Here is a 20,401-nt window from a genome sequence, read left to right as displayed (position 1 = left end):
CACTTTGAGATCTAAGACATCAGGAGCTTGGAGGTCTAAAGTTCTGTAGTTTATTTATTTAACTAAAAAATATCCTTCTTTTTGCTATTTAGATCTCATGAGGAACAAAAACTTCAGTATCATTTATTACCCTCCACCCCCGTCCTTGTGAGAGACAGGGCCAAAAGCTTCAGGTCCAGACCAAAGAGCAATGGCATATTGTGTTGTGGTTCTCAAAGTGTGTGGCAGGAGAGGATAGCAAGTGTGGTGGCAAGATTCAAGGACGATCAAAGAAACATTTAAACATTTCAGTAGAGTAGAGTAGAGTAGAGTAGAGTAGAGTAGAGTAGAGTAGAGTATCAAGTTAATTGAGACTAGAATCAGGAAATAGGAGTCAAGGGCCAAGGAACAAGACACCTGTTTTGTTTCCAGTAACTAGAGCTTATTTCTGGTGAAGATGCTAACAATACACATGTCTTACCTGACTTCACCAACTGTCTCTCTCCCTGCAAAGGAGAAGCAGCAGCAACTTCCAAAACATTTGGTGACGACAATGTCAAAACTGGCATTTCTGATCTTGGTTCCATGGCATGGGAGTCGGGCTCATCTGACAAAGACCGCTCAGCTTCAAGAACGGGAGGAGACTCTTTAGACGAAGAAGCAGATGAAACTGAATCCAAAGGCTTCTTTTCTAGATGTTTGTTATGAGCTTGCTTGCCAGTGGTGCAGTCCTGTTTGATTTCAGACTTCTCTAGAGAACTTGCCTATTAGCAGCCAGACATAAACAGAAAATACTCAAGATCCTGGTCCAACCAATACATGAAGAAAAGGCTAATGGGGAATATACAGCTACTCAGAAATATGGCTACATTTCTACAGCAGGTGAAAAACAAGGGACATCTTCGGCTTTGCTAGGAAATCATTTTACGCAAGCACACACAACCAAGTTTTAATTTTACAAAGTACACAGTGTAAGTGATGGCGCTGCTGCTGAAAATGGCTTTCCTTTGTCTAGCTTCCCTCCCCCCAAGTAACAGCAGCCCATGCCATCAGGTGCAGTGTTTGCCTGACGGAACGTCATTGGGTACAGTTTGACAAGGTTGGGAAAATGAATAGTCTGATGACTTCATGCCACTGAGTGAGAATCACTAGACATCACTGAGGAGTGAGGGACAACTAGCCTATGGAGATGCTGTTTTCATTGGCAGCTGTATAATCCATAGTTATGTATGTGAATTGATGAAATACAATGTTTCTCATGTTGAAAATACGCTATAGTTATTTATTTATTGAGCATTCATTAAAAAAACCTATTCAAGGTATTGCCCTTCTCACAACTGAAGTAAGAAATATTGATGAATTGAAATCATAAAGCAAAACCTGCTTATTTCAGTCATGACCAGGAATGAATGAATGAATGAATATATATATATATATATATATATAGAGAGAGAGAGAGAGAGAGAGATATATATAGATATAGATATATATAGATATATATAGATATAGATATATAGATATAGATATTGCTTTGTAATTCAAAGTACTATAGGAATCTGTAGCGTAAAGGGTTAAGCATGATGCTCTTGAGGCAGATAACCAAGGTCCACTACAACACTTGCAACAACAGCCTGGCTGATGTGTGCGCTTCATAGCCAGCCCATCTGGAGCAAAAAAGAAAGTCAAAGAAAAGCCAGAGCCAAAGCCATAGTCCAAGATCCAGCCAGGCACTTCTGTTTTTCCTTCAATCACTTTGCTCATTCTGAGACAACACGAAGGTATATAAAAGTGGGGTGGAATTGTTGAGATGTCTGTGCTTTGTTTCAAAAAAATAAAACTTGGCTCATAACGGCTAGGATCCTTGGGACGGAACATAGGAAGCTGCTCTGTTTGGAATTGGACCATAGGTTCAGCTAGCGCAATTTTCTCTACAATGACTGGCAGTGGCTCTCCAGGGTTTCAGACAGGGGATGTTCTCAGATGCCAGGGACTGAACGTGAGACCTTCTGCATGGAAAGCAAGAGTCTCCAACACTAAGCATCTGCCCTTCCTTAAGAGTCACCTGCAGCATTCCAAACAAGCACCAGAGTTCTTTGGGGTTCCTTTTTTTAAATCACCCACCTGCCCTCTGATAAGCTACTCCTAAAGTTTGAGGCAATTTCTCAGGTGGCATTTGCATGTGGTGGAAGGGGCCTCAGCCAGAAGTGGAATTCCACTACCCTGCCCCAAAGCATACACACATGTTGGATCCTAGTTCTAGTTTTAAAAACTCTATTTAAAAAACAAAAAACCTACCTACATGACAGTTTCCCAATTTCTCGCAGGTGCCTATACCCGTTTCTTTGTTTCATACCCACCTTCTGAAATGGCTCCTGGCTCCTCTTCTTTTTCTTAGGTGCAAATATGTGATCATATTCCTCTGCATATTCCAGAAGCCGCTTACTTGGCTTCCTAAGGCGTTTCTTCTCTGAATGAGCTACTGAGAAAATAAAAAAGGAGAAAGAGCCTCAGGATTAGTCTTCTGAGAAGATCAGAAGGGCTGGGATAGAACCCTTCATTATGGCCAAGGTCTGCTAAAGCTCCTGTGCCATTTCCCATTGCCCTCAACAAAGTGATGATCACATGAATCTGAGGTGCATAGTTCAGATGCTTGAGACTCCTTGACTATGTCATTTAAGTTTTTAATCAATCCTCTCCTGCCATAATAGTTCAAAAGCAGCCCTTTCCTTCAGGTTTTCATACAAAGCTTCTTCCCTGACCATCGTGCCACCTCTCATTATTCAGTGGGAATCCACACAGTGATCCTAATCCATGCAAACCCCACAACCATCACCCCACAAAGGGTTCCTGCCCAATTATGGAAAGCAAGTGAGCTGCAATGACTGCCATTAACGTCTTGTCCCCAGTGTCAGCAGGCTATTCTTGCCTGGGTCTCAGTGTAGTAAATTGTGCCCAGTCTGGCCTAGCAGTGCCATGTGCAAGTCAAGCAGGGGAAACTGCATTACCCCGTTTGAGGGTGAGATGCTAGGACTGAAATATTGTGGTTGAAGCAGGAATTAAGTTGTATGTGTAAAACTGCTTTTGTACTTACAAATTAGTATGACTTTCTTCTAGGATACTCTCCTAAACCTCTGAGTTTTGTCTTTTTAAAATAATAATAATAATAATAATCAACTTTTTTAACCTACTCTCAAACTGGATTGTACAAATGAGTCCATTATAAGTGTCTTAGGAACTCTTTCTCTCCTCTTTAAAAGTTTTTGCTTGTTGCTAAAAAAAAAACCCACGAGGAAATCCTATGTTGAAAAACAATAAACATCCAATGTTGCAAAAAAGCAAAACAGGTGGCTCCTCCTAACACATTATGAAAGCAGTTCTGAAATAAAGCTGGCCCTGAAACAAGAGTGGCTACATATCCAGAGAAAAAAACTTACAAGTCCCTTTTCCTGTTCAGCAAATGTGAATTACAGTATTTACAACGTGCATTTCTAATTAATTTATTATTATTATTATTATTATTATTATTATTATTATTATTAGAATTTGTACAACATGTTGAATCCAGTGTGTCCTTTCCATTATTAGATAAGCTTTTCCATTTGTGGGAGGTACTACTGAGATCCTGCAAAGGTATACTGGAAGAAGTTGGTTAAATGATATTTCCTGATTTCCCCTTCCCTTCCCCTTGGAGGTTCAGCTTTTCAGGGGGTTGAGGAAGGAAGGTGGAACTGGGAAAAATGGGCTCCTCCTGTAGCAGTAGCATTCCATGAGTGGAGTTCTGCTCATGAGAATGCTGGATCCAAATCAGTATGTGGAACACGGTATGCTTATGTCTTTGAAGACACTCGAACTCAGGATGCAAAGGATAAACGTGCTAAGAGGAAGGCAAATCCACACAATGATCAACTCCTGCCCGGAAACCAATGTCCCCACTGTGGAAGGACGTGTGGATCCAGGGTTGGCCTCCACAGTCACTTACGGACTCATTGTTAAAACTGTGTTTATGGAAGACAATCTTACTCGGCTACGAGTGATCGCCAAAGATGACAACTCTATGTCTAATCTGATATATCATCTTCACAGTGAAGCACTGCAGCTAGTGCTTATAAGTGGAACTCAGAAAAGCAAAGTTCCCTGCTTAGCCATAGACAATGGGGTAAAGCAGCACTGGGGGGGGGGGGACAGACAACTTTCTAAGAATGAATCTCAACCCAGCTATAGTTTAAGCAGGGGGTAATAAAAGAGCTAAATTTAGCTCCAACTTCCATAAGAGTAACTAATTTTTATAGAGGCAAACTGTAAAGTGCCTGAAATATTTGCAGACTGGGGTTTATGCATTCATTCTAATAAATTTGTCTGCTGCACCTGTTGGCTTTCCACTTTTTCTTTTTTAACTGAATAGCATTGTGCAAAGTTCTCATTTTAAGTTTTGATTACTCTGTTGTAAACGAAGAGTACCGGTAAATATCTCTGAGCTGGGCAACTGGTAGTCCAAAAGCAACAGAATGGTGTCTGGTTCTCTCGTTCCCTTACAACAGTAGTACTCTCCCCTCTGTAGAAGGAAAGATGAGGTAAGGGCTAAAATGCCTCTGCTGCTTCTTCCAAACTGCTTTCTGTCTTTACTATAAACGTGCATGAGAGTCATCAGGCTGAAAGTAGGGGAAAGGAGGACCTGTAGAGGCACCTCCCGAACCCTGATGAAGTCATTGAGCAGCTATGGACATTTCCTCTAGCATCAACCTCCTCCGGCCATGACAAGAACACAAAGCATCAAGTCTCTTGGGTGTAGGAAGCTGGCTATCCCTTATCTATCTCAGTAAGGTTCACGGCATAACACAAATAGTACCCATCCTTGTTCTGGCTGTAGCTATTGAGTAAAAATTATTTTGATACCAATGTGAGAGACTGTAACTTGGATTACTGAATTTTACTGTACAATCTCATGGTTTTTGTGGTGGAGTGTCACATAGTGAATCATCATGAATCAAAGCATTTCCTAACACTGGAGTTACTGTGGTTGCTTACAATAATACGTAAAGATGCTTAAGAAAAAAAGGAGGAGGTGCATAGGGAAAAACGGAGGCAATGTCAGTAAGAAAGTCTGGATTACTGCAATGTGCTCTATTGGAGGGGGGGCGTTCCCTTGCACTTGATCCAGAAACTGCAGTTAGTGCAGAATGCTGCAACACAATTACTGACAGAAGTGAGACTCCATCAACATACAACACCTGTGCTCAGGGGCCTGCAGGTTTGCTACTGCGCCTAGTTCAATGTGCTACTAGGTAAAGGTAAAGGGACCCCTGACCATTAGGTCCAGTCATGTCCGACTCTGGGGTTGCGGAGCTCATCTCGCTTTACTGGCCGAGGGAGCTGGCGTACAGCTTCCGGGTCATGTGGCCAGCATGACTAAGCCGCTTCTGGCGAACCAGAGCAGCGCACGGAAACGCCGTTTACCTTTCTGCTGGAGCGGTACCTATTTATCTACTTGCACTTTGACGTGCTTTCGAACTGTTAGGTGGGCAGGAGCAGGGACCGAGCAACGGGAGCTCACCCTGTTGCGGGGATTCGAACCGCCGACCTTCTGATCGGCAAGCCCTAGGCTCTGTGGTTTAACCCACAGTGCCACCCGCGTCCCAATGTGCTACTATTAGTATATAAAAACCCTTAACAACTCAGAACCACAGTTTACTTGTGAAATTGCTTTCCTCCGTATGTGCCCACTCAGCTACTTCAATCTTACAAGTGCCAAACAATACTCATTCTGCATTTCTAATAATTTTTTTAGTGCAGCAGGACCCACAATTTGGAACTCCCTGCCTATTGGCATCAGGCAGGGACATTCACTGTACTCCTTTTGGCATCTGCTAAAAGACATGTTTGTTTGGACATGCTTACTCAGATACGTAGAATGTTTACATGTGTTGTAATCTGTTTTTAAAGTTTTTAACTTTCTAAATAAGCTAAACGCAGACTATTTCCCCCCTCTTTATTCTTTTTATAAACTGCTTTGTTTTTTTTTATTATTATTATTTTTTAGTGTCAGATTAGCTGTCTATGGACTTATGGGTGGGTTGGAATGCAGCTATCAGATTGCCCACTTAGCGATGCAGGTTTTGGTTTTTCAAAAAGTGAGTGCAGAAATTAATGCTTCATGGGGAAAATATTTACAAAAATGCGTATTTCAGGGGGAAATGCATTGTAAATCATATAGAAATGTGTTTTATAGGAAAGATGCATAGAATATGCATAGCACAGGGAAGTGCGTATTATTAAAATGTAATCAATTTCCCCTCCTAAAAACAGAACAGAATGGAGCTGTGAGTGAGTACATGGAAACTGAAACAGAATGATCTTACCTATTCTGACTCTATAAAGTGCTGCCACCGCCCAACCCCTGGAAATCTTTGGGAATAGCTGCCTCTGGAAGAGGGAAGCTGAAATGCTCTGTACAGGTGCATGGAGAAGCTGAATGCAGTGTGTTTGGCCCTTGGCCAGAATAAAAATAATTATAATTGTGTATTTGCCAAATTAACCTTTTGTCTTCTGCAGAAGGCAAGATCTGGATACTTTTCTCATAAAAGTTAGTTAAGAATACTTTATTGCTCATCTTGCAACATTCCCTGCGTTTTACTGCAATCCACAAACATTACTGCAATCCTTTATCAAATATACCTATTCTTCACAGCATGTTGCAAAATCTATTTTTCAAAATGTGGTGGGGCCATTACCATTCGAGAGTATGTGTCTCAGATTTAGCAGGAAGTTAAATGCCAGTGCAGTTAATTTATGCTATGTAAGTGTACATAGAGATAAGTCATGAACTAGGACTGCCATCCTTGGCTCACATATTTTGCTTTATCTTGTATTTCACATAGCATGCAATTTGCATTTCACACACAGGGTAGGCCAGCCCTCTACATTTTGAAATTTAGTTCATGTTGCCACCCAATGCACAATCGCTGATCAAAAACTACTAATGGGGAACAGCAAAACAAGATTGAAAAGTTTATAGAATGTAAGATTCAAGTTTAAATTGCTTCACTTTGTGGTGGTAACTTCTTGAGTCCTAACCCAACATGCAGCACTACCTTAGACATGCTTACTTGCAAGTTAGTCCTACCAGGCTTACTCTCAGGTAAAGGTGTGTTAGATTGCAATTCTGTACCTATTTTGCTGTGAGTAAGCCAACAGACCTACTTCTGAGTTAGTCATGTATAGGATTGTGCTGCTGGCAATACACTCAGTTTAGCAGACCACTTGCTTTCCACAGGGAGAAACAAACACGGATTATTCAGTACTACTAAACTTTGATCTACCTTTTGGGCTGCAATTTTTCCTTCTCATGAGTCTCCTGTAACACTGAGCAGTAAATATTATAAACTTTCATGCTAGAATTAAACCCATCATATTTTAATTTATAAATAAAGCTTCTGCACAAGGTAAGAGAAACCAAATATATATTTATTTCCAAATCACACTATGCCTTCTTAAGCACTGTTTCTAGTTTTAAAAGATTAAAGTGAACCTGTATTAAAATCTGAGGAAGAGAAAAGCTAGAGTAACAGCCAGCATTTCAATTGGATAACCTTAAGATTTTTATGCACTGCAACTCATGGCACAAAACCTCTTAAGGGCTAGTTCTCACAACCTGCAGGTGAAGACAGCTGAAGAGTTTATGAGCTGTACCACTTACAGACTTCAGTTAGGATCTTGCATTCATTCATTCATTCATTCATTTATAGGTTGGAAGATTTCACCATGTGGTTCCAGCTCCCACAATCTGCAGTGGTGCAGCACAAGGAATCCTTACCTTGTACAGAGAACTCAAACTAGGATCTCAAAACTGTAAAACTCTCAGCTCTGTAAGAACTGTATTTTTGTTTCATCCCTCTTATTCTGCAAAACGTTGCCCAACAAACTAAGTGATTCTCACAGTTTTTGCCTATAGTGCCTCCCTTAACCATCTTGTTAAAGAGTGGGGAGAAGCCCACACCCTGAAGCTTGCTTTTATTCTGTAGAGGCCAAAGGCACGTAACTGTTCTGCTTCCCTAGATCTACTGATGTGCTTACCAGCTTTAGCACTGCTTTGGTTAAAACGCTGCCATCGCTTTTTGGGCGCTACGTGGCATACATCTCTAGGCTCATCACCCAAGGAGCCTTCTCTATTCAGTCCTGAATCCAACTCCCCGTTTTCAAAGGAGTTGCAGCTCTCTCTCTTTTTATCATATTCTGACTTCATTCTTATACGAACTAAACTGTCATCAGAGGAACTTGCAGAGTCTTCGTCAGGGGAGTGTCCCATCAACTCCCAAGACACTTTCCTTGCAACATCTTCCTTTGCATTGTCTAGAGCACTAGCAACTGAGCCTTGGGCAGCTCTATCCTGGCGGGGCACACTCTCAGCTGAATTAGACAACCGCCTTAGTGTTTTGCTCTTTGATGTTGCATTAGCTACTAGTTTAGATAGCTGCTTAGATTTTGGACAGCTGCGCCTTGCGGTGCAGTTTGTACCAGAAACAGTAGCGTTTGTGAGTTCCCTTTTGTTAGCACCGGGATCGATCAACTTGGTTGCGATACCATGTGAAAAAGAGGACTGACCTTCTTTGGGTTTCTGACACTCTGGTTCTCGAACACTATCTTGGCTTTTTTCTAATTTATGAGTGGTTCCCATTGTAGGCAAAGATGTCAAATCACTTGGAGTGTTACTTCCAGAACTATCATCGCTGTGAGAACTCCTATAAGAGACTATGTTCTGAGTTGTCATGATCTGCTTCTCTTTCGTCTTACTATCATGCATATCTTTCAACAACATTAATAAGGTGCTGAATTTATAATCGGGCTCAATAGGCAAATGGTTCTGCCCAGAGACAGACGAAAAGAGTAAGGGCACTGTGGTCTTAGGCGGCCCACAGTCTTTCGCTTCAACATTCATGGACCTATACGACAGCTCCTTCAGTTCTGAAAGCACGTGTTTCACAACTGCCGTTTCTATTTCAGCAGAATCACCAGGTTTCTCATTTGTGCTGTTCAGCGGTTTGGGGCCATCAGCCTTCCCACTTTTGTTAGGCATATCTAACTGAGACCCAGGAGAACCTTTGGTAGCAGAAAAGCAGCAGTTGGGGCTACATTCATCTTCCTTAAGAGAGGAGTCTGTCCCAGCAGCAGTTTCTTTATGCTTGCATTTTATACTTCTGAACTGAGGCTGTTTTGCATCCATTTGACTTATAAACCCCTTACTTTGGAGTGTAGTGTGCTTATCTACATTGATAAGATTGTCATTCCTGTAAACTGAAGCCACCTCAGCTGCAAGAGATGGCTCACAGAATTCCTCACCTCCTGCTTCAACATTGATATTCCTGTCTAGAGAACCTTCTGGAGGTTTGCGGCTTCGATTGCTGCTTTTTGAGACAGGTGCAGAATGTTTAATAGCTCTTTGCCCAGAAGACAGTTCTTTTCCACTTTTATTTACAGAGTCACTATTCTTCAAGACACTATAAGCTGCTGCCGCTGCTGCTGCTGCCGCTAAACTTTGGTCAAGGGAGTCTAGATCACAGGTACCATTATTCGATGAATCGGAGTCTATTTGTTTCCTCTCTGCTCCAGCATCAGTTCTGGAATAGTGCTGCTGTAGCTTTGAACTGCACGTGAAGCCTGCTGGATTTCTCTTTTTCTTCACATCCGCTTTGGATGTTTCCTGCTGGCAGCTGCTATTAGATATATCAAACCCTGGTTTCTTATATTTATTTTCGAATTGTCTTTCTCCAAAAGAAGAGAGCAAGTAGTTTTCCATGCTGCCTTTGGATCCCATTAGGCTCTTTGCTATTCTGCAAAGTTCATGAGAAGCCTGCTTCTCTGGCATATCTGCAGCAACCATATTTTTAGCTTTGCTTACTGGCCCTTTCCCCCCGCTTTCTCTCTTGGGTGCCTCCAGTTTGATGCTACTTTTTCTTACTCTAGTTCTCCTCCGGGTGTCAGAGCTCTTCTTGTTTCGGGATTTGGTGAACACTTTCCCCTTATCATGGGTCAAATGTTTGGAGTCCAATGTTAGTGATTTCAAACATCCATTTAGTTGTCTGCTCTGTTCATTTAAGGAGTCCTTTGTACAAGATCCCATTAAATGCACATCCTTCTCACTGTCCGGTTTGCTAGAAGTTGGGATGTATTTTTGAGCACTGTTCTGCTTTAGATAGTCATTTGTAAGGCCAACACTGATCTCCCATTTTGCCAGAAACCTCTTAGGAACCTGAAAAGTATAGGAAGGGACAAAAACAAGTTACAAAATACTTATAACACACAAAAAGATGACATTACACACAGATATGAACATTATCTTCTTTCACAAAATGTAACTGCAGCACATAACTAATTAAAGTACGCAGATCAAAGCTAGATTCATGGAGAACATGAATGTGACTTGTCATTTTTTATTTTGTCAACAAGGCCCAGAACATCATCCCTTGTCACAACTGACTCAGTTCCTCAGACTCCCTTCCTGTGAAAGTTAGATCAGGCACAGGGATCTGCAATATATAATCCACGAAGGAAACAGATGCAAATAATTTATTCGGCTTCTCTGCAATCTCTTTATCCTCCTTTAGCATACCTTTGACTCCCCTGTCATCTAAAGGTACAAGCGCCTAAATTATGTTCTGCTACTAATGTATTTAAATAACATTCTATTGTTAGTACATAGCATCCCTTATTGCCTGCTTACATTTCTTTTGCCAAAATTTGTGCTCTTTTTTGTTATCCTCATTGGACAAGACTTTCATTAGAGCCTTCTTGGCTCTAATAGCTCTTTGCCTCTGCTCATTAACCACTCTGGTATCCTCCTGGCCCTGGTGACACCTTTCCTGACCTGTGGTACACATTCTAGCTGTGCTTCTAGTACTGTGCTTTTAAACAACTCCCAAGCATTTTGGAGAGATTTGGCTCTTTTAACTATGCCTTTTAACTTCCTTTCCCCCAATCCCTTCATTTCAGAGAAGTTTCCTCTTTTGAAGTCAAATGTGACAATGCTGGATTTTCTTGGCAACTGTCCATTCACAAATATATGTAATCTGATAGCACTATGGTCACTGCTCCCAGTAGGTACTATAACATTTACATCTCACACCAGGTCCTGCATGCCACTTAAGGAAGAGTCTGCTCCTTTGGGGATTTCTAGCTTGTCAGACTCTATGTCTTCTTTCACCCACAGAGTGGCATCGCCTCCAGTATGCCCTTCTTGGTCCCTCTTACAGAGTTTGTACCCAGAGGTAACTGTGTCCTAGTGGTTCTCTCCATTATAGCAGGCATCCATTATGTCCACTATATTGATGCTCTCATCTAAGACCAAGCACTCCAGCTCACTCATCTTGACTCAGAGGCTTCTAGCACCAGTGTATACACACGTGTGTGTACTCTCTCTCTCTTTCTCTCTCCCCTTCCAAAGGAGTCCAAAGTGGCAAACAATGAGGAATAAAACACTCCACATCTTAAAAACAATTGAAATACATATGCACACTGGGAAATATATCAACGTAAAAGGCTTTTTACTCCCTCTCCCAATATCTCTGACACCTGCCTGCCTCTCAGTTGCTATCATGTGCCCCTGCACTCTCAGTGACACCTTCTATCCTCTTCCCAATTTAAATTGTAATAATAATTCTCCCCCACCCTTCCTCTCAGGGGCATGATTTGTTCTGAACAGGACTCTGCAGCTGCTTTCAGCTTCCCCCACACAATCAATTGAAAAGCTGCTCTGTCACCTTTTTTTATTTTGAGCGCCAACAGTCTGGTTCCATTCTGGCTCCCAGAGAGCTTAACAAGTTCCAAAATGGAATATAGCTGAATCAATTCAGATCCTAGTCTCAAGAAAATGGTTGCCTGGATGTTTTATGCCAGAATCTCAGTTTTGGAAATATTAACACAGAGCTAAGACCTCAAAATGGGATGCTGGCTCCAGAAGGAATTCAAGCTGTAGACTAAGATTTTGACATACAGTAGGTTTTCCTTCCTGCCCGTATTACTTACTCCACATTTGCCTTTCAGAGACAATGTTTTCTCCATTAATAACATTGAAACGTGTTGTCAAAAGTTCTCTTTATATACAGTACCTGTATCTAACATAATGGCCAGATTTACATGATTTTATTTCCAGTCTATTCTCAGGTAGCTATATGGACAAGTCAATGCAAAAGACATTCCTTTATCAGCAGCCTCCAAGTCTCAAATCATATCAGTCATTTTTAAAGCAGCTTCAAAGTATAAGAAACACAATCCTAAAAAATGGAGCACTTTTGTAAGCCGATGGATTTCAGTGAGAGAGTTTAAATTTTTCCAACTGCGACCCATGGTCTTTACGAAGTACTTCACTTCCACTAGAATCATACACCTAGGTTTTGCACTCAGGTGGGAACACTCAAGTACAAACCAAATGAGAACATGAGATTTACCTTGTGCTTGTAACCTTTCTCTTTTTGCTTCCCTCTTCTCCGAAGGACAGGTAGTTCTTCAAACTGATGTCTTCCTTCAAAGACTACAATAGCTTTCCCCACAACCCAAGCTCTTTCAGATGGGTCTCCCAAGGCTTCTACATAGTATTCTCGATGTGGTCTGCGATTGGACACTATCAAAGATAAAATTGGCAAGATTAGCATTTTGAGTCAAAGTGTAGGAATGCCCCCAAAATAATTGCTATAGCATATCTAACAAATAGGACCTGGAATAAATGATGCAACATGGGGGGGGGGGGTGTTGCACCCTTGGATTTTTTTTTAATTAAAAATGTTTTGTATTTCACTCAGGGCTCCCCAGAGCACACTGGTTCCTGCCCTCTTGTTTGTCATATGCATTAATTTGGCTCTATTTCTATTGGCACTCACCACCTGAGTTCACCATTAGAGGGTGATAGTCAAGTCCCTTTTGGACTTATTTTCTGGGTTCCAGGGTGCCGTACGGAAGGAGCAGATCCACATATTGTATGCACCAAATTTTGGTTTCAGGAAGCCATGATGATCGCTATGCCTAGGTCGATGGCTGCAGGAACAGAAAAGATGCTGGCTAAGCATCCTTGAATAAAGGGAGCATTCTTCCTATGACAAAAGCTTTGTGATAAATACGGCAATGGAACCTATGAAGATGGGTTAACCTCTCTCTGATAGCAACACCAAAGGTGCCCCTAGATGACCGAATTCTGGTTACTTGCTATTCTATGTAATTAAAAGCAAGGAGGAGGGCAAAATATATTCCTGTAATCTATTCAAGCCTGAGCTGGAAGAACACAGCACTTTTGTTGAATTAAGAAAGATGTATCATTACTTCAATACACTAATAACTCTAGGTATCTTTTGATGTGAAATGTTGTTGTTTTTTGTTCAGGTTTTACAGTTATGTCTCTGTATTATTAGACTGGGAAGCAGCTGTACAATGGGAAATATGCCAATTATAAACCATGGGGTAGAAGAGGGAGAGGAGTGCAGGATAAGAAGTAGGCATTTTAATGAGAGTGAAGTTTCCCCCTGTTATCTGGTAATTGTCTGCATATGTGCCTTTATTCTATATGTGTGTTACATTAGAAGATAATTTCAACCAACATTTTATTTCCTTTTCAAAGTCTGAAGTCTTTGTTTTGGACGATTAGTTTGTGAAAGCAGGGCAGAACCAAGTGCTTTCAAGGTTCTTCTTCCTGGCTTGGCAGAAATGACTTCTAGTTTTGATAAAGAAAGCAGAGAGATTCAGGGTTGCAATTAAGGAAGAGTAATGAAGAAGTCTGAGAATTTTGGTTTAAGTCATAATTTAATGAAGGACTGATTTTTAATGGGTAAACTTATCTAGGAGAGCCAGTGTGGTGTAGGGAGAGCCAATGTGGTGTAGTGGTTAAGAGCGGTAGACTCGTAATCTGGTGAACCGGGTTCGTGTCCCCGCTCCTCCACATGCAGCTGCTGGGTGACCTTGGGCTAGTCACACTTCTCTGAACTCTCTCAGCCCCACTCACCTCACAGAGTGTTTGTTGTGGGGGAGGAAGGGAAAGGAGATTGTGAGCCGCTTTGAGACTCCTTCGGGTAGTGAAAAGCGGGATATCAAATCCAAACTCTTCTTCTTCTTCTCTTCATTTAAGGGGGTTACCAGAGAAAACCAGAGTATGGCTAGAGATTTGAAATGGGAGGCGTTTAAAATTAGGAAAACAGAGAAGTAAGACTGGGGTGGTGCTCTTCTCTTTTTCCTTACAGCTTTTAGTTTACATTGTTTTTTCTCCCTCCCCCAACAGCACATTCCCTGAAATGCACGCTGGCTTGATGGTGTTGGGAGATGTAGAACAGGTCCGTACATTTTGCATTTCTGGGGGGCCAGCTTGTATGTTTGCTGAGATTTGTACTTCCATTTTTGCTTAGGAATCCTCCATCTGGAACCAACAGACCTCACCACAGGAAGTCTGATAGATATGGAGCTTTTGGTAAAATGCTTTATGTACTCAAGATTTCTCCCAAGTTCTCAAGTCTATCCAAATATCCCTACATCTCAAGTTCTCAAGTCTATCCAAATACCCCTACATATCTTGAGTAATTTTCATATATTGCTTAAGCAGATGTTTATAATATAGTGAAACATTCTTACTGCATTTGCTTTTAAGTTAGCTGGACTTGAGGGAGGGTGTTAGAAGGATAACTGGTATTTTACCTATAATAACATGTACTATATAAGCAATCAGTGCAAGTTGTTTCATATTCCCATATAGTGCATGTAGTTGTCCCATTATAATCATTTCATCTGTAGTGTAATCATATTTTTTTATAATTTACTGTTCATTTTGTATTATGCTTTCACTGTCTTAAATAAATATACACAATTTTTCATGATGTGTCAGTTATTTTTACTACTGTATTTCTTTTGGTGTGGCTCTGGCTATTTGGTCCTATCCACATGCTCACTGAAGCAAACTTAATACAGATTTAATTTAAAACCCATTTTTCAGAGAGAATTATATTAAATATTAAATCAGTCTTTTCCTTGAAATCCTGGAGAGAACTCCAAAGTTCCCAATTTTGCTAGAGGTTGTTGGCCTTCTGCATTCACTGCTCCCTGTGTTTTACTTTTTGAATGAGTCAGGGGTTAAAAGGAGTTCAGAAGTTGTCATCATAGGATAGATAAGCAATTGTTTCCCCAAAAAGAAACATCTTATGAATGAGTAAACAGCACAAGTTTTAAATTCTTTTTCTTCCCTACTTCAGCATACATCTTTCAGATACTGTTGGGGCGCTATCTGGTCACTGTGTGGACAAGAGTCTGGGAGAGGAGGTCAATGCGTCTTTCGGTACCATTCTCTCAACCACTGCCTTTTCTACTTTGAATTTTCATTTTTTAGAAGAACAGTTTTACTCTTCAAATTGGTTCCTGGGTGAAGTTCTCAGGGATGCAAGCATAGTATTTGGGGGGGGGGATATGGAGTTCTGAAAGACAGTGGATTTAATTCAAAATACCAGAGACCTTGCAATGGTGGCACACACGTTTTAAATTTCAATAAGAGGCAATAATATACCTGTTGTGAAGAAGTGAGCATAAATTTCCGCCCTTGATCCCAGCTCTTCATAACACCTCCACTTGCTCACTCCTTGCACTTGGTCCACTCTCCCTACTCCTGTCTTCTTGGTTGATTTCTAACATTTTCACATTTTTCTCTCACCACTGAATATTTCACTTCATGACATACTCCTTCAGCAAACTCACCCACTGAACTATATTCCCTTTCCTCCAAATCCTCCCTCTTGCCCTCCTAAACTCCAGAACTTTGAGAGCTCCCTTCTTCACAATCTCCCAGTATCGAATACTTGAACAGTATTATGCAGGTCTACTTAAAAATAAGTCCTTTGAGTTTAACTGGACTTACTCCAAGAAGAATGGGCACAGGATGAGACCAAGTGCAATTCTATATACCTTAACCTAGCAGTAAGTCCAGCTTAACTCAATGGGCTTGCTTCTAAGTGGAGAGACATAGGCTTCCACTACCTACCTGTAATCCTAAACAAGCCACTAAGCAAACAAGTGGAATTTGCTGCCAAGGAGTGTGGTGGAGTCTCCTTCTTTGGAGGTCTTTACGTGGAGGCTTGACAGCCATCTGTCAGGAATGCTTTGATTGTGTTTCCTGCTTGGCAGGGGGTTGGACTGGATGGCCCTTGTGGTCTCTTCCAACTCTATGATTCTATGATTCTAAGTTCCACTGATTTCCATGAAACATTCTAATTATCCCAGGTTAGGGCTGGGCCTTATTATTATCATTAGCATTCATGTAATGCCATCAATGCACATGGTTATGTACGCAATTAAAATAAGAAATGAAGGGCTTGCAATCTAAAACAGTGATGCCTGTTACTACCCATTCACTTTTTCATGGCAGGGTGACCAAGCCAAAAATACATGTAGAGAGAGTGAGTACAGGATTCCAGAACTTTTGACAGAGGAAGCTTCAGCAGGTGCAGCTTACCTGACAAGCTATACAGCTGAAAGTATCTCTTCTACACAAACATTAAAGATACACAGCCCCCCCCCAACATCATCTTCTTCACCCAGGCAGCTTATTTGATAGCCATCCTGGTCAATACACACTTATGGAGGCTAATCTGCAAAGTGAGCTGTGTATGGATAATACAAAGCACTAAAACTCTGATCATGTAATGCAAATAATATATTATTACCTTTCATTTTTGAATGCGTGTCTAGCACAGGATCATGGGAAATTTTACAGGGCCACCATGGACGTCTGTTGAACTTTGCCCATACAAGATCTCCAGTTTCATACTTCACTGGAGCAGGTTTCTTCTTATTTCGACCCTATGGAGAGAAAAACAAAAAACTGCATTGATATATAATTCACTCTAGCGGAAGCTGCTTGAGCCACTAGGACTATAAGCTGCAGTTGGCTTAAATCAGTTGATTAATTGCAAGAGGGTAAGAGTGGAAGGGCACACTTGTTTATTTTTGGTTTTGAGGTATTGCTGAAATAAGGATTGAGAAAGAAAATATCACAAATGTTCTCTTATTCTACCAATGCTCTTGTGTACTGAACTGTAAACAGCAACGTTATAATGTGAAGATTTATAAACAAGTTGTTTTACACTTCCTTTTGGAAATGAAACAAAGGCTAACAAATCAGCTAACTGGTTAAAAGACAGATCAGCTTAACATTCTTCAATCAGTTAACAGATCTACAACCTACCCACTGTGCAGGCCCAGCAGTCAACCCTGACTCTTTTCCTCATCAAACCAAACATTTGCCAAGGACAAACTTATTTCACTAGTAAATAAGCTGTTTTTAGAACTCTTAATGTGGATGAGTTGAACACAATAGTCACCTCTCCTAATGGAAAAACAGAATCGCTGCCCTTTCCTGTCAAGGAAACAGCTAAAGCTCCAAACTGGTACTAGGCAAAAAGGGGGGGGGGGGAGGGAGGAAATGAGATGTTATTGCTAAAACTGAGGATTTGGAGACCCTTGCCATTAGGAAGATAGTTTTCAGTTCTAAAGTTTCTTAAAAGGTAAAGGTAAAGGGAACCCTGACCATTAGGTGCAGTCGCGGACGACTCTGGGGTTGTGGCCCTCATCTCGCGTTACTGGCCAAGGGAGCCGGCATACAGCTTCCGGGTCATGTGGCCAGCATGACTAAGCCGCTTCTGGCGAACCAGAGCAGCACAGATACACCGTTTACCTTCCCGCTGGAGCGGTACCTATTTATCTACTTGCACTTGATGTGCTTTCAAACTGCTGGGTGGGCAGCAGCTGGGACTGAACAACGGGAGCTCACCCCGTCGCAGGGATTCGAACCACCGACCTTCTGATCGGCAAGCCCTAGGCTCTGTGGTTTAGTGACTGCAAAACATGATCAAAGAATCAAGCTCTAACCTTGCTTTTAAGGTGGAACACATGGGGCTAAATTCTTCTTTCACTCTCTGAAAGGCCACCTCCCTCTCAAAGAGCAGCATTCTGTGAGGGGATCCTTCCAAACAGAAATATCAACACCCAAAAATGTGTGTTCCTCTTTGCATTCTAACCATGATTCTATGTGTAAAATTATGGAAGGAGGAAATTTATAATTTTAAAACTAAGTGCTACACAAAAGTTATTAAGTGTTTGAAGCCACTATTGAAAATTAATTCCTCAGATTAAATACAGCTTTATTAAAACAGCGTGAACCCCTGACCATTAGGTCCAGTCGTGTCCGGCTCTGGGGTTGCGGCGCTCATCTCGCTCTATAGGCCGAGGGAGCCAGCGTTTGTCCGCAGACAGCTTCCGGGTCATGTGACCAGCATGACAAAGCCGCTTCTGGCGAACCAGAGCAGCGCACGGAAACGCCGTTTACCTTCCCACTGGAGTGGTCCCTATTTATCTACTTGCACTTTGACGTGCTTTCGAACTGCTAGGTGGGCAGGAGCTGGGACCGAGCGACAGGAGCTCACCCCGTGACAGGGATTCGAACCGCCGACCTTCTGATCAGCAAGCCCTAGACTCTGTGGTTTAATCCCCCACAGCGCCACCTGGGTCCCCTAAGACACAGAGATAGTTGCAAACCATATATCCAGACACACCCACTTTCTTTGATGAATTAAAAATCTCCCCATACACTATATTGATTCATTTCAGCTTGCTCCAAAATCAAAGACAGAATGAATGGGCGAGTCTTTATTGCATCTTGCAGTCCCCAGAAGAGGACTGAATTTGTAAACATATTAAAAACAATGCTTGTTGTGATGTACCGATTGCCAAGCCATGATCTGCAATCAACCAGGAATGCAGAATCGGAAACCATGGTTTGAAAACAATGGTGGTGTAGCATAATCAAGAAACCATAATTACAGACTACATTTGTGCTTCTCAAATGTCCAGTTAAAAATGCTGGATGCTGATCTTAACTAAATTTTAATATTTGAGGATGAACAGCTGAAAAGCAGAAGGAAGAGGCAGTGATTTGATGGGAGATGTGGAAGGTACTGCAGGGTGCTTAATTCTTAAACTGTTTCTCTAGCATATAGGAAAACCACCCACTTGGAAACTCAAGGTGAGGGGAAAATAAACTGGGGAAAGTAGCATCAGAAGAAAAGCATCTCCTCCTCCCCTTCCAAATTGTACCCCCCCAATAGCAAGGTGGTAGAACACTTATTTAGAACAACTGCTTTGCATACAAAATCCCCCCCCCCCCCCCCGTTCAATCCATGGTCCTTCCAGGTAGGCCTTAGAACAGGCTTCATCAACCTCGGCTCTCCAGATATTTTTGGCCTACAACTCCCATGATCCCTAGCTGGCAGGACCAGTGGTCAGGGATTATGGGAATTGTAGTCTCAAAACATCTGGAGGGCCGAGGTTGAGGACAACTCTGGACCTCTGCCTTAGGAGGACAACTCTGGACCTCTGATGCTAGTCAAGAGTAGCAAAACACTGAACTAGGTGGACCTATAAGGTATAAAGCTGCTTCCTATGTTGCTTTCAACTCTTTAGCAGAAACCCAAGTCCTCAGATAAAGATCTGTCACAGAAATTTAGCTCCGGTGTAATTTATCATCAGTTCTGAAGTGAAAAGTTGTGAGTTCAACATTAAATTATTGGAGCCAGAGCACAGTTGTACTAGTCATCTACTTCAATTTTCCACTACATAGAATACAGAGAAAGAGGAAGGGCCAAGGGCACATATCTGCAGTTAGGAAGACTTCGTGCTCGCAAAGTTAATTAAGAATTAAAGTGTGATCTACTGAGTGCTCACTGGAAGGATACGCCTTTTTTTTTTTAAACAGACCAATCTTTTTTAAATTGTTATAAATCCATAATCTAAGTCCTCCAAATGTTGACCTTTTCTAGTCCAACAAGCAATATTTAACTTTTTATTTAAAAAAAACACAACCCAATGATGAATTGTGATTCACAGTTTTAGGCTAATACAACATTAGGAGAGACACTGCACATAAGAGAACAATCTTATGCTTGAGTTATGCTGGCTGAGGGGCTATAAGGAACTCTGTGGAAGGAGATACACTGGTGCCATAACAGATAGGGAAGCAGAGCACCATGGAATTGCAGCTGTTCCACTGGCACAGAAATGGCAGAGGGAAGAAGCACTTCCCCACAGACCACTACCACATCCTCAGTGACAATGTACGTAGCTTTACAACAGCCCCAGACCACATGCAAGAAATTTCCTCCCATTTACAGCAGTAGGAGGGAAACAAATTAAAAAACAGCCGCCGCCCCGCCTCAATGAGCACCTCTCTCACACAGGCTACGGTGTAGTCTCAACGCCCAAATGCAGCCTACCACCACAAATATATAAACCACATACAGGGAGGTCATAACTCAAGATGACAAGTCATGCCACGTGGGGCTTTTATTTTCTCTTGTCTCTGGCCACACAGGGCTCACAAGAAGGGAATCCAGCAATACAAAAGAGGAAGAAGTGGTGC

At 41.7% G+C, this 20,401-nt stretch overlaps 1 protein-coding gene across 13 annotated transcripts in view; it reads right to left on the bottom strand.

The window, feature by feature from the left end:
• The window catches only part of NSD1 (nuclear receptor binding SET domain protein 1), a 62,137-nt gene that overhangs the window by 23,244 nt on the left and 18,492 nt on the right, over positions 1–20,401 (bottom strand). For 8 of the 13 annotated variants that reach the window (XM_033140447.1, XM_033140443.1, XM_033140446.1 and 5 more), the window contains 5 exons: positions 16,653–16,788; positions 12,417–12,589; positions 8,050–10,222; positions 2,337–2,458; positions 461–743 (listed from right to left, as the gene is read on the bottom strand). In XM_033140447.1, coding sequence (XP_032996338.1) covers positions 461–743; positions 2,337–2,458; positions 8,050–10,222; positions 12,417–12,589; positions 16,653–16,788 — 2,887 coding nt within the window. The remainder of the gene's footprint in view (positions 1–460; positions 744–2,336; positions 2,459–8,049; positions 10,223–12,416; positions 12,590–16,652; positions 16,789–20,401) is intronic. The other 5 variants (XM_033140444.1, XM_033140448.1, XM_033140449.1 and 2 more) reach the window with 5 other exon arrangements.

The sequence above is a fragment of the Lacerta agilis genome, chromosome 2 (genome assembly GCF_009819535.1).
Source record: "Lacerta agilis isolate rLacAgi1 chromosome 2, rLacAgi1.pri, whole genome shotgun sequence".
NCBI lineage: Eukaryota > Metazoa > Chordata > Lepidosauria > Squamata > Lacertidae > Lacerta > Lacerta agilis.
The sequence above is the reverse complement of the archived record's forward strand: the minus strand, read 5'-3'. Positions and strand labels throughout refer to the sequence as shown.